Source organism: Porites lutea, chromosome 7, assembly GCF_958299795.1.
Source record: "Porites lutea chromosome 7, jaPorLute2.1, whole genome shotgun sequence".
NCBI lineage: Eukaryota > Metazoa > Cnidaria > Anthozoa > Scleractinia > Poritidae > Porites > Porites lutea.
Genome location: NC_133207.1, coordinates 29,862,538 through 29,880,087, shown reverse-complemented (window position 1 = coordinate 29,880,087; position 17,550 = coordinate 29,862,538). Strand labels below are relative to the sequence as shown.

Sequence of the window (17,550 nt, the reverse complement as noted above, 5' to 3'; positions counted from 1 at the left end):
CTAATAAGATAAGTCGACAACATTCAGGATCCTTTTTGGAGACATAGGTGCCTCATGCAATGTAATGGTTTTCAGATTATATATAAGGAATAAGCTATATATATATATATATATATATATATATATATATTTCTTCAGAAAATAAGAATCTATTTAAGAACCGAAAAAGCCTTAATTTGTGCTAATTATAACATTTAAGTAAGAACCTGTTAAGGCTAACTTGGGAAAAGGCAAGTTCTTAGTCGCGGGCTTTTACTGGATGCAATGTCTGACATGTAATCATTTTAGTTTCTTTTGTGCCGCAAGTAAGTCATGTTAAAATAGTTTCTTTATTTAATTTGTTAGTCGTAAAAGTCGTGTTCGACCTGAAGAAAAAGATTTAGCTAATAATATTTCATGGGTTGGTCAATGCTTGGTTTGACTTTTTTCTGTCTCACAGTGAGGGCGCCTCTTGAGGTTTCTACAAAATCCACTTAGAGGATGGGAATATAATGGCATCTCGTGGTCGAAAAATCCAAGGTTTGTGACTACTACACAGTCATCTACATTTCACAAACACAGCCAATACGGTGTCGTTTCCAATTTAACACATGCACAGCAAACAGCTAGTTGTCTTCTTATTTCTGATAGCGTTCTAAAAAGTTAAGTAAAGTCGGTTTTTTCAACCTTTATTGTCAATTGTAAAGTCAATCTTAATATAATATTAAAAACTTAATGGTTACGTATGATTCATGTGATCTGTGACTACTTTCGAAGGTTTCTTTAATTTTATTGCAATCTAGTATTACTCGACGTTAAATTCGTCGTTTTAGCGGTTTTGCTTAATTTAGAATCGCAGCAGTGCTTTAATGGAAGTAATATTTTCTTTGGTTTCCTTCTCTGCCGCAAAGGAAAGTCGTATGGTCAGAAGAGACCACCACTAACACACATTCTAAGAAGCATCCTTGAAAGATATCCAGATGGAGGACAAATCTTAAAGGTACTTTCACAATTTTCTCCTCTAGGAAATATTTCAGCAGCATCACAAGAGTGTTAGCTAGTCACTAGACGAAGTACACAATATAGGGCATAATAAATTTTAACAACAAGAATCTTTGCTATAAAAGACCTACAAGCCCTACACTAATTTAAACATCTCGGATGCGAAATGAGAATTTGTGGACTTGCAAATCCTGTCAAGTTACAAGCCAAAATATTATTGCAACGTTATGAGCTGATAAATATCTCTAATTCTTTGAACAGAAATTTAATAAACTTAGCGGTTAACAAATTTCATCGCTGAAGTTAAGCTAGGAGTAAGACTTTTGATTCTCTTATCCAGAGGACAGCGTCTACGCCTACTAGCTCCTACGTCTTGAAAAAAGAGTAAGGGGCCTGATTCCGAGACTGTGAAACCCGTTTCCCCAAAAGAGCGAATTTGGTGATTTTGTTTCACACTTCATGTACGGCTTTTACGGTTTTACTTGCTATACCTAACTTTCTAATGTAGCCAAAGCAAAAACGGCTTGCAAAAACTCCAAATTCGTTTTTACAAAAGCTTCAGAAATAAATATCGCCTTGCACTGGGAAAATTTTTTGGAAAGAGTTTTCATTTAAATCGTAACAACAAAGGATTTTGTCAAAAGACGCAAAACTGAGTTAGAAGGACAAAGCCTCCAGAGTAACTCAATCTATGGGTGGAAGGGTTGAACGGACACATTGAATAATCTGTTTTTTATACACGCTGCTTTCAGCGTGAAGACTTAAAAAAGAATGACTGAATTTAAGGCAAAACAAGTGATTAAAAGTACAAATACGTGCCAAAAACCCTGCTCATTGAACAACTCGAAAAATGCAGTTGAAAGAAGGTGGCTCGATCTTATGGCCATAGGGACTGGAATCCCATTTTAAAAGCTTCATGCTTAGGATTCCAGTTACACTGCATTTTCATATGAAATACTGTCAGCTTATATTGAAATCAAACTTACTTTAGGAAACCTTAAATAATCCAGTACTCAATTTCTATCTTCACCAAACGAGAACTTAAACTTTTCAGTGCTCTCTCAAAACGAAAAAAATCCAGTGTTAACGTCTGAATTATGGCTCATACAAATCCATATAAGGTGAAACTGTCTACAGCCGGTAACATGTACACGAAAGCGTGGTCGTCGACTACGTTTGTTTATCTTAAAAAGAAACCAAAACAGCAATATTAACATGTGATTTTCGTTTCGCTCATAGCATGAACAAGGCCATACAGAGTAATGCAATAAGAAAGCCTTGGGCATCTTTATATCCTCAACGATTTCACTTAAATGACTGTTTGATTTGTTGCATTACAGGAAATTATCCAGAATGCGGATGATGCCGGTGCCACTAAAGTGTCATTCCTTCTTGACTCCCGCCCAAATTTCTATGGAAAGAACTCCTTGTATGAACCTAGTCTTGCAAAATTCCAAGGGCCTGCCTTGTATGCGCAAAATAATGCTCTATTCGAGGAAGAAGACTGGGAGAACCTGGAGAGACTGATGAGAAGCAGTAAGAAGGACGACCCCTTGAAAGTGGGTCGCTTTGGAATAGGCTTCAACTCTGTTTACCACATGACGGGTAAGTACAATAACCAGTGTTTATCTGACACTTCCTTGCCTGGTAAGGCCTCAAAGTACCCTAAGGTACTTCAGATTTAGTGGCACACCTCATGAAGCCATTACTGGTGACTCCTCACAAACACAATACCCTCGTTTCCCCCTTTTCTGTACGTCAGGAGGTATTTTAAGCTTGGTCTTTTCATTGGAGGCCGACGATGACCGGCTGGGATGTTGGCAGCCCTTTTGCCAGGTTCTATACAACCAAATAACTGCAATGTTAGTAATAATATGGATACTAGACACTCTCCTTATTGTCTCACGATCCATATAAATCATGCCAGTTCGGAATAAGCGAGCTTTTAAATAATGTCATCACTAAGTGAGTTATGACAACGTTAAATTGAAAGACGAAAGAAATTATTTTATTACAGATTTTTTTTCATAATAGCCTATGAGACATATAACCGAGTTAACATTTCTGTTGAAGTTTGATTGGTTCATATCGGCATCCTGCTGATCCATGCCATTGAAAATTTATTTTTTTCAAGACTGATCAAAAATCTGAACATCAGCGCTTTTGAGTTTTAGAAAAATTATAGAATGTGCGTGACTTTTTTATGAGGGCAGCTCGATCCTTAACTTTTAATTTGATACTAAGAAACTTCTCTCCATCACATTCTTAGATCTCCCAAGCATAGTGAGCGGAGACACAATAGCATTCCTTGATCCTCACGAAACACACTTTGGAAAAGCAGAAACGGGCCAACAATTTTCCCTCGAAGACCAGCTTCTCCAAGACTACCGGGATCAGTTTAAGCCATATGAAAACGTCCTAGACTGCAAGATTTCGAGGCAATATTACAGTGGAACTTTATTTCGTTTTCCCCTTCGAAATGAGCCTTCTGACTTATCGACAAAGAATTACACAGCGGAGAAAGTTCGAAAGTTGTTTCATGCGCTAGAAAAGGAAGCCTCTGTTATTCTCCTTTTCCTAAAGAATATCGAAGAAATAGCTTTATTTGAAACCGATCAATCTAACACTACGAGGCAGGTGTTTATCGTGAAGCTGAGCGACAGATGCAGACAAGAGATTCGACAAAAGAAGAAATCACTTTTAAAGGAAATAAAGTTGTTAAGCCAAGGGTCGGTCAGTAAAACAAACATTTCTCTAACCTTAGAGATTGAAGAATGCTCCGCAAAAGGTATAGTGCTGCCTCACAAGTGGCTGGTTTACCATCAAATCGATGCTCAAGACTCAAACCTCCAACGCTTGTCTTCCGAATTAGGCCTACTTCCGTGGGTTGGATTTGCTACCCCTTTGGTAGCATCGCAACGTCAAGCACTCTCCTCAAATGGAGGGAGACTTTTCTGCTTCTTGCCGCTTCCACCGGATGCTGACTCAAAAACTGGATTTCCAGTTCATGTTCATGGCTACTTTGGTTTAACGGACAACCGACGAGGGCTTAAATGGCCAGGCCTGGACTGTCAAAATGATCCAACCGCTGAATGGAATGTACGGCTGTTGGAGCAAGTTGGAAGTCAAGCATACGCCTTCATGTTGGTTGATTTGGTTGACAAACAGATGAACGAGCCCGGTGAAATGTCGATAAAAGCAGATTTATTTTACCAATCCTGGCCAAACCTTCTTAGTGTGGAAAATCACTGGAAGAGAATGTTGAAGCCTATGTTCTCGATTTTGAAGGAGAAGACTGTCTTATGGTCCCTATCAGGCAAGTGGGTTAGGCCTCAAGACGCTTATCTTGACAGAATAAACAGCTCCCGTGAAATTAAGCAAGTGGTTTTAGAAACATTTACTCAAGCAAACGAGTCCGTCGTAACAGTACCACACCACGTACTTGAAGTGATTGACAATATGAAATGGACCACACTTACCATCACGCCTTCATTCATGAGGAGTCTTTTGAAAAAGAAACAGAAGGGATCGTGGAATATAATGAGTGTTCCCAAAACGAAGAAGCTTAAGTTACTAGAGTACGTTCTCCAAGACGACAACCTGATGGATATGCAGGGCATACCTTTACTTCCCCTGGCAAATGGAAGCTTTGGCGAATTTCGTTCACTTCAATACAACCGCGACTCTCGGGCTGCCGTTTATGTTTCAACAACAAGGCACCCACGTTCTCTTTTCTACACCATGGACAGCAAATTTCTTGATGACACCGTTCAGTGCCCTGCCTTAGATAAATTGTCAAGGGCCGCTTTTGACGTAAGAAACACGCAAAAGACATTGCCGATGCAACTTGTGAAGATGAATCAAACCATTGCGCTCAGTCTTCTACGACAGGTGTTACCACGAGAGTGGTTTCAAGTCGAGCATCTTGCTTGTTGGTACCCGGGACAAAATGGACATCCTCCTGAGTCTTGGTTGCCGTCTGTGTGGACATGGATCCAAAGGGATTTTCCCAGTGACCTTTCGCCTCTTGAGGGCTTTCCTCTTATCCCCCAGACAAACTCAGGATGCCGCACCATAGTGAAGCTAAAATCATCGAGCCTAGCAATTAAGAAGAGCGACCAAAATCTCCACTTACCGCAACAGATAGTCTCTTTGCTGAAAAAGATTGGGTGTGTTGTTATCGAGAATCTTCCGCCATTTGTAAATCACGTATCTTTACACAAGTACATTGCCTCTGCTGTTCCTACCGGCGTCTTGAACGTCTTACATGCTCTTGGTCAACAAACATGCGTTATGAAGATTTCAGCATCGTGTTCTGCAGATGAAAAGCGAGCCTTGCGTGAGTACCTTTCGTCGACGTCTTTAAGTTCCAATCAAAAGGACCTTCTTCAACACCTGCCAATTTTTGATGCGGCTGATAGAAGATCATTCCTTGCGCCGAAGGAGGGATTTCATGTCCGCACAGTAGCTCCATTTAACTTTGAACTTCCCGACTCCTTGCCACTTCTGAATGCCTCTAACATTATAATCTCAAGGGATTACCAGTCACGCGCCCTACTGCAAAATCTTGGAATCCAGGCGATGACGCCAACAGCTTTCCTATCTTCAGTGGTCTTTAATGGAATATTAAACGGCTACTACAATCACCAACAGATTTCTACATTGATGATCTGGGTTTTGAGGCAATACAACTTTATGCAAGATCTCTCATTCCGTGCATCACTGCAACAGCTGCCTTTTGTCCTTACCCAGAGTAAAAGATTAGTTACTCCTTGTGAAGTTCTTGATCCGAGGCAACCTGTTTTGCGACAACTTTTTGAAGGGGAGAGCGAGATATTTCCTCATGAAGACTTCGTAAAGGATGACATTCTTCAGAACCTGCAGCAACTTGGAATGAGGAGCTTCCCAAATGCAACGGATATTATGCACGTCGCTAAAACAGTGCAAAATTTTGCGGACGATGTTGCATCGCGTAAAGCATTGGCGCTCCTGGACTTTCTCGATCAAAATTCATCGATGTTAAAGTCAGAATGGGTTGTTCAAGGACTAAAGAATGAAAGATGGATCCAGCAAAAGAAGGATCGTCCTCCTTCGTATCCCCGTTCCATGCCTTGGTTTGTGGGCAAAGCAAGGTTCTATAAACCGGCCGAAGTTCGCAGCCAGTCAAAGGCCTACCTTTTTGGAGTTTCTTTTCCCTTGGCCACTAAGCTCTGCAGCAATGCACTTGAGGTTGCCTTCGGTTGGAGACAGTTCCCTACCGTCCAACAGCTTCTTCAACAGCTCCGCTCCGCGTGCTTTGGACCAATTAAGTCAATGAATGGGAGCGAAAGACATAATTTTCAAGCAATGCTTAAAGAGATCTATCAAGAAGCCTCAAAGGACGCTGATCTCGTCATTAACATGATAAAAAATGATCCCACATTTCCAGCATGGATTTGGCATGGTCATGGCTTTACGTTGCCATCCGATGCAGCGCTTGTACGATCCTGCAACATCGACCTCAAGCCTTACCTTTTTGAGGTTCCACAAGACTTTCATACATTTCGTCCCTTTCTTCGACGATGTGGAGTTCGTGAAACATTTGCGATTTCAGACCTGCTGAGAGTTCTTGCAATGGTTAAAGAAAAACACGACAGAAGTAGCGTGCGTGTTAATGATGTAGCAGACGACCAGAAACTATCATGCGATATTCTCCAATGGATAGTACGAGATGGGAAACCCCTGGATTCAGAACTTCGGCAACATCTGCTGGTGCCCATTATGACCTGGGATAACACCTTGAAGTTACTCCCGTGCCGTGACTGTACCTTCTGTGATGCGATCTGGTTAAAGAAAGGAGGATCGGAAATTCCCATCATAAGTCAATTTCCTATGATCCATGACACAATTTCTACAAGAGTTGCTCAGTTATTGGGTGTCCCACCAATTAGCACACGTGTCACTTGTGCAGAAGCACTTGGAATCGAACAGACGGGTCCTCATGAGCCAGTAACTACCAGACTTCGTAACATCCTGAACGAATACAAAGAAGGTGTGGGAGTTTTCAGAGAACTTGTCCAGAATGCAGATGACGCTGGTGCATCCGAAGTCCAATTTGTTCTGGATTGGCGCAACCACCCAACGAAAAGGCTTCTAGCACCTGGGATGGCAGATTGTCAAGGTCCAGCACTACTGGTGTATAACGATGCAGTCTTCACGGATGATGATTTGAAGAATATATCGAAATTGGCAGGTGCAACAAAAAAGGAGGACCTTGAGAAGATAGGCCGCTTTGGTCTCGGTTTCAGTTCTGTGTATCACTTTACAGATGTGCCGAGTTTCATTACCAGAAATTATGCCGTATTCTTTGATCCACATACAAGCCATCTGCAAGGGCACATAGAGAATCTTTCTAAGCCTGGAATAAAATTGGATCTGGAAGTTAACCCGGCAAGTTTAATGTACTTTCCTGATCAGTTTGCACCTTTTAATGGACTGATTGGTTGTGAAACGAATTTGTCGAGCATTCATAGTAAGTTCTATTTCGAAGGCACTCTGTTTCGATTTGCCTTTCGAACAAAGAAAGGAGAAATCAGCGATAAGATTTACAGTGAGGAGGAGATTCAACGCCTTGTTCGTTCTTTTGAGAAATCATCATCAAGTCTGCTTTTGTTTACCCAACACGTTAAAAAGGTGACGTTTCTGGAGATAAAAAAGAATTCTATCGGTCCCACATCTCAACAAGTTCTGTTTGAAATTTTCAAGGAAACAATCGACCTTCACCAAGGAGAGAAGAGATGCAGGAATGCACCTACCTTTCTTCAGTCGTGTGCGAAGTGGACAAAGCAAAAGACTGGTCAGAGTAGTCCTCTGAATAAGACTCCACCCTCTCCAAAGCTGTCAGAGTTAGTAACGATTTCTTTAAAGGCTATCAGTGACAAGGGAATGGAAACTGAAGAAACCTGCACCTGGCTTGTCACCTCTTCTCTGGGAACTGGACAATCATTTCAACTGGCAAAAAGCGAAGAAGGCCGAAAACAAGGGCTGCTATCAGCTTCTGGAATAGCTGGGAGGGTTGCCGTTAAAAATGACAAAGAGAGCTTTTCGATTCTGGAGCCTGTTTTTGGAGAAGTCTTTTGTTTCCTACCACTTTCTATCCCAAGTGGCCTACCAGTACACGTTAACGGTTACTTTGCAGTCACGTCAAACCGTCGAGGGATTTGGGAAAGTACCATAGCCGAAGGTGAGGGTTTTCAACCGTTAGAAGTGAGATGGAACAGACGCCTTATGGAGGATGCATTATCGGAAGCCTACATAAAGTTTTTAGAGGATATCATTCTCATGCAAAAGAAAGGAAAGATTCCTTTATGCGAAAGTTTCTCACTTTGGCCCAACCCGGATACACTTGAATCATCCGTTTGGACAACGCTTGTTAAGAGCGTTTATCAAAGAATCAGCAGCTCAGAACTTCCCTTGGTACACATGGAAGGAAAGTGGCTTCCAGTAAAGCAGTGTATATATCAAGATGCCAAATTACAAAAGCTTCGAAACAGTGAAAAAGTCCTTGCAATGTTTGGCTACAAAGTAGTGCAGCTTCCTACCTTCGCAAAGAAAGGTTTTGACTTGGCTGGATGTAAGCATATCATAGAAGAGCGAACAATGTCACAAGAAAAGTTTCTGAAGGAGGTTTTTTTCCCTAACATAACTAGGATTCCTGGTAATTTACGAGATCCCATTGTTTTTCACATGATAGACCAATGTCTACTAGGACACTCGCGTAATCAATCTGACCCTCTAAGAAGCCTCTACAGGTCCCTTCTTTCAAACAACCAATGCATACCCTGCGGACAATGTGCTGAGGATTTAGCATTTCCAAAGGAACTTGTTAATCCCTATGGTGCCGCCGCAATGCTGTTCACACCAGATGACAAACGTTTCCCCGTCGGCACGTGCTATCGAAGCAAAGAACGCCTTCTAATGCTTCACAACCTGGGAATGGTCAATGACGTCCTAGACTGGAGCACCCTGCTTGAAAGAGCTAAGACGGTACCACTTCTTTGGAAAAGGAAAACTGAGCAAGACGCTCGAACGAGGGTTTCACGTCTTGTGAACTACATAAATGCCAATTTTACAAAACTTGAGGTCCCGTCAAAACCAGTCCAGACAGAGCTTAGAAGAATCAGAATGTTTCCTGTCCTAAAAAAGCCTGCAAACTACCCAATCAAATGGAAAGGGTCCAGTGATGGCGACGTTTTGCTTCCAGCAGATGACATGTATGGCGAGGAATTTAAGTTTGTCGTAGGATCATTAAGAGCGATCCTTGACGAAGGCGAGAGTCATGGTTGTGGACAGCTCAGCAAGGTAGCACGACATCTCTTTGGATTCAGCTGTCGTATACCAACAGTCCAAGAAGCCCTTGCTCAACTGAATCAAACCATTGAAATTGTCCAAGAGGAATCAGCTGCAGGTCACTACTTGGAAGAGGTTTGCCATAGTATTTATGGCTACCTTCAAGAGCTTCTCTCACCTGAAGGGGATGTCATTGTTCGGGAGTTGGGCAACAAACCGTGGATTTTAATCCAGGGTAAATTTCTTTCACCTGCTCAGCTCGCCTTTACTTGGAAAGCAAACGGCCAACCTTACCTTTTCGAAGTACCACAGACTCTTGCTGAGAACTACGGACGCCTTCTCCGTGAGACAGGAGTAAGAGACAGTTTCGGTCCAACGGACATCATCAGTACTCTTTACAAGCTCAGTGAGTCAAGCCATGATACACCCTTGTCACCTGCGGAATTTAGAGTCACACGATCTTTGATTGAAGAGCTACTAGAAGCTCCAGAAATTGTCCTTACCATGGAAAATGGTAACATCCCTCTGCCGGACCACAATCTGGTTCTACATCCAGCAAAGGAGTTAGCCATTAACGATGCGCCATGGGTGACTTCAATGAGGGATATTGCATATGTCCATGAGCACGTGCCTATTGAATTTGCATACAAGTTGGGGGCAATCGACATTCGATCAAAGAAACTAGCTAAAATATCACGTCCCATCGGAAAACCATTTGGCCAGAGGGAGGAGCTTACCGATCGTTTAAAAGGCATCTTAAAGTCATACCCTTGTGACGTTGGAATCTTGAAAGAACTCGTTCAAAACGCTGACGATGCTGGGGCCACTGAGATACACTTTATTTATGATCCCCGAAACCATCCCACAGACCAGCTGTTGAGCGACAACTGGAAAGAACTACAAGGACCTGCCTTGTGCGTTTACAACAACCGACCCTTCTCCGAACAGGATTTGGATGGGATACAGAGATTAGGAATTGGAAGCAAATCTGAAGATCCAACAAAGACAGGACAGTATGGTATTGGTTTTAACGCAGTATATCACCTCACTGATTGTCCAAGTTTCATTTCAAACGGAGAGACCCTTTGCATCCTTGATCCTCACTGTCGCTATGCTCCTGGGGCGACTAAAGAGAATCCAGGACTACTCATTGGACCAATTCGGCAAGAAGAACGATTCGATTACAGAGACGTATTTCCTTGTTATCTGGAAGATCATTTCGATTTAACATCTGCTACAATGTTCCGTTTCCCCCTCAGAAACCAGGAAATGTCTGTGAATTCATCGATATCGAAAGAGCGAGTTTCTCATGATAACATGGCGACATTTATGAATCTGTTTACCGCTGAAGCTAAAGAAATACTCCTTTTTTTGAACCATCTACAGAAAATAACACTTTCTAAAATTGAAGAGGGACAGCTCAGAGCCATATACTCGGTTTCTGTTCAGTTAACAGATGAGGATACCACAAAACGTGCAATGCTTGCAGAACACATCAAGAACTCCAAATCGTCCGAAACAAAGAATATTCAACTGCTCGGAATTACATACTCCCTGAAGATAGAAGACACCATTCGAGAAGAGAAATGGATCATTCATCAGTCTGTTGGTTTGAAGGCCAATGATTTAGATGAAAATGTTCCGGACGGTCGGCGATATGGTCTTTTACCTCGAGGTGGCGTAGCAGCCAAGGTATCAGAAAAGTCAAAGGTTCCATTTTCATCATCATTTACCAGGAGGTTGGAGACTAAACACAAAGCGTTCTGTTTCTTGCCATTACCATTATACACCGGACTTCCCGTTCATGTTAATGGTCATTTCTACCTTGATCCTGCCCGACGTAATTTGTGGTGTGATGAAAATGAAAAAGGGTTTGCAAGCACGTGGAACCGTTTTCTAATGACAAAGGTTTTGGCTCAGGCTTACGTCTCGCTGATGTTGGTGGCTCGTGATTTCCTACCTGAGATGAAAACGGATGAAGCAGGTTGCTTTTCCAAAGAGTACTACGTCCATGAGGGAATGCGTTGGTATCATCAACTCTTTCCTCATTTTGATTTAGTCTCAAGTCAGTGGACCATTCTGGCAGAGTCGGTATTTCGGAAGATTTCCAGTCAAGATGAAAGGTTAGTCCCCATGGTAAAGAAAGAACCCTATCAGATATCGCTAGACTGTCAACCTGATAGTCAAATGTCAAGTGCAAATAGCGGTAAAGATTTGACGCGGTGTTATTGGCTAACTCTGTCACAGGGTTTCTTTAACACCATAAAGATTGCAACTAAATCAGATGTCAAATTTTTCGAGACGTTAGTGCAAATGGGCTTTAAGCTTCTCTACTCGTCCGAAAGACTTTTCAATGACTTCAGAAAGGCAGGTGTAAAAGTAAGGCAGATTCTTCCTGAGAGTGTTCTCCAATTTCTTAAAGAAAATCCAGCTAATGTGGGAAAACTTCCTTGTCACGTCAGCAAGACAAAACTTGAGTCGGTGGTAGGTGTGCTTAGTTTTTTAACGTACTGCATGAAGGCTCCTAAGTTTGCGGAAGAAATGTTTGGATTACCTTTGTTGCTGACAGAGGACAGCGTTCTCAGGTGTTTTCAAGAAGATAAAGCAGTGTTTCTGAGCCTTTTTGCTGATTTGGTGCCTAACGAAAGTTTCCGCTTTATCCACCACACTCTTGCTAAAACTTTACTTCGCATCGAGGAAGAAATCGTCGCCGCAGATCAAAGCGTACTCAAGTAATTTGACCTCTCCGCGTTAGCGTCACTACTCCCCAGCAATGAAAGTGCCAGTTGGTGTCCAACAGATGACATCGTTACGTGGGATATCTCCAAAGGGCCTTCAGAAAAATGGCTACGAAGACTTTGGGAGTTCATAATCAAGGCTCACAAAAAGAACCCGACGGCGTTTTCTCTTGACCCCTTGAGCAAATGGCCAGTCCTACCCACCAAGTCGGGCAAGTTAGCTCCTCTCTCAAAAGGAAAAGTTATCCTTGACTTGACGAATCCAGAAACGTGGTCTTCTGGCCAAGAACACGTCGTAAGACTGTTACTTACACTTAATTGCCAAGAGGTTGATGCCAAACTGATCAGCAGTAGCGACACGCAGGATGTGTCGCCAATATTCAAACAGTATCTATCTCAACCAAACTCTTCGGAGGATATTCTCAGTGTGCTAGACCACGTGATGAAAGAAACGGACATATCTGGGAAGCTATCTGGCGATGATATGATCTCTATTTTGCAGTTCCTCCAAGAAGATGTAACGTCGTTGAAAAGGAGCCTGCATTTATCAACTTTAAAGCGACTGCCATTTTTCAAGACGTTTCATGGATTATTTGTCAACCTTGAAAATGTTTCGTCAATTTATGTCGTCCCAACAGGGCTACCTAAGAAGGAATCAGATGTCTGGATGACGGGGAATAACTGTTTGTTCTTGGCACCTGAACCAAGGCTTAACCGCCTGTATCAAGAGCTATTAGGTGCAGGGGAGAAGACTCACACAGACTGTTACATCAACTTCATCTTCCCAAAGTTTCCAGAGCTTAAGCAAGAAACTCGAATGCTTCACCTAAACTACGTTAGACGATTTCTACTTCAATCATTCCTCAATGAAAGCCAACGTCCTAGGATAATACATTCTTTACAAAGCTTAGCTTTCATTCCAGACGCGTCTGGTATACCGCGCACAGCGTCTCATTTTTATGACCCGGGGGTGAAAGTTTTTGCAGTGATGTTGGGTCCAAATTCAAAGCCACCACAACCATTTGATGAGCATTCTGGCTGGCTAGCACTCCTTCGTGAAATTGGGTTGAAGCAAGAAGTAAGCAAAGATCTCTTTTTAACTTTTGCCAACGAAGTGGCAACACAAGGAGGACACACAAACAAGTCAAGTCGTCCTGCGTTAGAAAAGAAGTCTAAGGCGCTGGTAAAACACCTTTTGAGGGAGGAGTCTCTACATGATGAAATATTCCTATACAATCTCTCTACAATCAAATTTGTTGCCTCTCAAAAGGCAAGTGATGAGCTAGTCATTCTTCACAAACAGTATTTAGTTGACAGTGGAAATAAGGAGCAGCTTCCACCTTTTGCTCATTTTAAGAATTCAACACCACAAGCTTTTGAGAGGCTGGTTTGGACAACAGCGTGTCTTTTACCTCCCTGGGCTGTTCCGGACAACAAGTCTTTAAAGCTTTCAAAACTACAAGTTTGCCAGAAGCCCACTTTAGATCAAGTCGTGGACAATGTGGTAAATCTGTCAAGGAATCTTGCTGAGAGAGAAGATCGAGAACAACCAGAACCACGACGTCGACTGCTAAGTCAAGTTATGGTTGAAGTGTATACGTTTCTCTCAAAATCGAGCAATTGCGGGGCAAAGGATTCTTCTGAGTCACACACACCAGCCTGTGTAACAATCACCGAGCGGCTTTATTGTAGTCCTTGCATTCTTGTAGAAGGTGGGCGCGTTTTCGTTCGCTGTGACCAGTTGGCCTATGATCTTGATGAAGAACTACCTCCATATCTATATAGAGTCCCCAGAGAATACGGAGCTTTCGAGCACTTGTTCAAGCGACTCGGAGCAATGGAAAAAGCAACTCCGGTGCAGTTTGCAAAACTCCTGAATCGTCTTAAAGAGTCATGTGGTGAAGAGGAGATGCATGCCAACGAGAAGACAATCGCAAAGCATGCTGTGTTTGGCCTTTTTTCTACTTTATGGGCCTGGCAAGAGAAACATAAGGAGGAAAAGAGATGCCCAGACAATCCTGTTTCTGCCATTAAGAGGCTCTATCTTCCAAACGAACAACAAAAACTTCAACGTTCGACAGATTTGGTCTTGTTTGACTGTCCTCGGTACCGTGGCCGCGTCCGGGAATGCAAATATCAGTTCCTCGATAGCTTAACGAAATATAACTTAAATTTTGCTACTCCTGCACAACTTGTTGAGGTTCTACCAATTCACCTGCAAACAACATCGTTGGCATCACTAGTGAGGGAGCAACTTCAACCGGACTGCAAAGATAAGAAGTGCCGAGCTGATGTGGAGCAGAAATGCCAAGCTACAAATCTACTTCGTCAAGTAGTCTTTTCACCTCAGCTTGTGGATGGTGTTTTGAGAATACTTAAGTACCAGTTTCAGAAAGCCAAGTTGGACGAGAAAGTTCGCAACAAAGTTTGTAGCTTTCAAAAAGAACTAGGCATGAGTTGCATGGAAGTATTGTCCACTGAATTAATAGAGATTGAATCAAATACATCGATCCCAAAGAGCCAAAGTTCGAAGCACATTCAGTGTTTCGTGGGTGAGGAAAATGGCACAAAGCACATATTCATCAAACATGGCGCCGATCCTAGTAACGTTCGCAGGGTTCTGTGTAAAGAGATAAACCAACTGACTGGATGTTACATTAGTGAAGAAAGCTGGCTGCATCTGGCCGCCATTTTAGACTGCAAAACACCCGACGACATTCCATCCACTTTAGACAACGCTGATGTGGCAGAAGACGTGGAGGGGAGTGCCACACAACAATTAGAACCAGACCTTGGCTCGGTAGTTCCAGAAGAATTACACTACCTTCTTGTACAATTTGACGATTTTTATTTTCGGACAGGAGAATTTGTTGCGTTTGAAAGGGAAAACTCCACAGATGAAGAACCAAAGTACATCTACGCAAGGATCATCCACCTCATCAAAACGTCACATCCTGTCAAACCGAGAAAGGATCGGACGAAGAGGAAGCAAAAAGGAGAAAACAATTATCTAAGTAGGTATCTGATAGATATTGGACAGGAGAGAAAGGAGGTGGATGTGTTAGATCTGTACAAGATAAAGAGGCCACCAAAACAGAACCTTGACGACGAGGATAAAATGCAAAATGAACCTGTTTCAGAGTCAATGGAGCTTGTGCCTTACAGTGGGAATAGTGAACAAAGCAAGAAATCTAAAGCGCAACCGTCGGCATCATCCCAAGGTGCAGCAGAAAGCCCCAAACCGACAACGTTGGAAGATGCCTTTAAAGAAGTTCGGAAAGCCTTGAAAGAAATCTGGAAGCTTCCAGAGGATAAGAGGAAGAAAGCTCTAAGACGACTCTACCTCCGCTGGCATCCGGATAAGAACATGGACATGCAAGACATTGCAAATGAAGTCATGAAGTTTATTCACAACGAAGTTGACCGATTAAATAAGGGCGGGTCAGGAAGTCATGAAGATGACTTTGCAGGCGCACGGCCAGATTTCTCGGACTTTTTTAGGAACTGCAATCAGAGGGCTCGGCGAGAGCGTTCAAGCTGGGAGAACTTCCGTCGCAGCAATCCTGGTTTCTCAGGCTTCGCGTACTCGTCATCATCCAGGAGACGTTACACAGGACGCGACCCTACCCTGTCTAGGATTTGGATGAGTCAAAGCAGAGAGGACCTTCGTTCCGTGAAGCACCTCTTGACCGCTCGAGATCCACTGTACTACCTAGTGTGTTTCCAGTGCCATCAAGTTGCCGAGAAAGCTCTCAAAGCAGCACTTTATTCACTATCAGGAGTCGCGGAGAGCCAGCTTAGCAGCCACGACTTGGTGAAATTGGCCTTTGACTTGTCCTTGTTGCCAGGAGCCCCGGATGTAACTCCACAGGTTGCCAAGCTGTCCTCTTATTATGACACCACTAGGTACCCCAACAAATATAGGCCAGCGAGGGCTCCAGCCGAAGTGTTCACAGATTCTCAGCAAGCTCAAGAGGCCTTCTTAGTAGCCACGGATGTCTTGGATACGCTTGCACGGTGCTGAAGACTTTAACCGCCCTCGGCACTCTCTGGACTCTTAAGGTCTAAAATTGTAAGAACACTGACTGAAACTTTAGGCCTAGGGGGCCTAAATTTTTCGAAGAAGTTAAAAAACAATGACCGTTAAAAAAAAAGTCTATGCTAATTGTATAATCAGTTTCACAGGACTAGATACAAACTAGCGCTATAATTGCATTAAAGAATTCTCTTAAATTTCTACCGTGAAAACTAAATTAATGAAAACAGATAAAAAAGTTAAATGTCTTTACTAATAACCTACAATGGGTTGATTAGAGCAGTTTAGTTCGTAGATATGTTCCTACTGGAAGATAAAAATATTCAACCATTGACTAGTATGCTTAATATTATCACCTATCGTAATAAGGCTTTTTAACATCGACAAAGAAATTATGGAGTTATTTACTCTCTACGGCATGGATGTAACCTTAAATTGACTATAGTAGCTTCAGATAGAAGCTCAAAGAAAGCTTATCACTTAGTAGGCAGCTTTTTTCTTGTTTGTTTTTTGTAGGAAATGATTCTGATATTCCTTTTAGTTACTCTTATTTTTCTCATAGTTTCTTACAAACTTTGTGAAAAAGGCCAAACTTCATGCTTTGAGCGCTATATTAAGACAGTTTTCGTGTAACCCTAGAAACTAAATGTTAATGTCGTTGGTGCTAGTTCGGTTGAATCGCTTTTTTTCCAATCATTTTCGTAGTTGAAGGAGAACAATACCAAATACCAATCAAGGGTGTTTCCTGTTCTGATTAGCCGTTTTCTTCTTCTACCATAAAACTAGCGTGGCGATTTGCCCACACAGCAGAAGTTGAGGGAATAAGGTAAAGCGTATGCTTTGTTATTACTTAATCATGACAACGTATAGCTTGTGTACAGCCGGCCCCTCCCCCTCGATTTTGGGGAGCTTGAGCAAAGACGTTTTGGAGAGACGCACGTCAACCGAAAATGAGGCCTTGCCCCATTTATATGCCTTGACTCTATCAATTTTGTATTTTCTCTTATAAAGACGATTTACTCGAGACTTTGAACCAAACCACTGCCCAATGATGCAAAAAGTCCACTTACGGTTGACTCTGTTGCTCATGCTCCCTTTTATTTGAGGGGAGCGGGCGGCTGTACACAGGCTAAACAACGAAATACTATTGGGAGAAACTTATCGTTCCTTAAGACAAAATTAGAATACCATTAAGGCTAGTTTTAGTCACTCAGTTTTGGTGTTAATACAAAGTATGAAGGCCAAATAATCGTTTATAACTTGTGCTCACGTTACTCACGAAATATATTTAACATTAAAACCAACCGTTACATAATAGAACATTTCTTTAATTTTCCCGAAATATCAAGCACTCACAACTGAAACTGTAAACAAAACGAACTGCACTGTACTGTAGGCAATGCGTTATCGCACGATCTATTTTCATCTGCAAACAAGGGTAAGTCTCCCGGGGGGAGGATTCAACAG

General features: G+C 42.3%; 2 protein-coding genes across 2 annotated transcripts; both read left to right on the top strand.

Annotated features, from left to right (window-relative positions):
* The first annotated feature begins 406 nt into the window (after positions 1-406).
* On the top strand, positions 407-16,284 carry LOC140943056 (sacsin-like). The gene is made up of 4 exons (XM_073392095.1): positions 407-519; positions 891-979; positions 2,322-2,586; positions 3,251-16,284. The coding sequence occupies exons 1-4, from the start codon at positions 492-494 to the stop codon at positions 12,043-12,045; spliced, it is 9,177 nt and encodes a 3,058-aa protein (XP_073248196.1). The 5' UTR covers positions 407-491; the 3' UTR covers positions 12,046-16,284.
* On the top strand, positions 12,490-16,071 carry LOC140944764 (sacsin-like). Its single transcript, XM_073393872.1, has one exon. It carries the CDS (start codon positions 12,490-12,492, stop codon positions 16,069-16,071), a length of 3,582 nt encoding a protein of 1,193 aa, XP_073249973.1.
* Positions 16,285-17,550: the final 1,266 nt, after the last annotated feature.

Excerpts from the sequence above, each read along its gene's own strand:
- LOC140943056 (XM_073392095.1), top strand. The coding sequence starts at position 492 with ATGGCATCTCGTGGTCGAAAAATCCAAG. Across the intron at positions 520-890 it reads TCGTGGTCGAAAAATCCAAG|GAAAGTCGTATGGTCAGAAG; the intron begins GTTTGTGACTAC and ends TCTGCCGCAAAG. Across the intron at positions 2,587-3,250 it reads CTCTGTTTACCACATGACGG|ATCTCCCAAGCATAGTGAGC; the intron begins GTAAGTACAATA and ends TCACATTCTTAG.
- LOC140944764 (XM_073393872.1), top strand. The coding sequence starts at position 12,490 with ATGAAAGAAACGGACATATCTGGGAAGCTATCTGGCGATGATATGATC.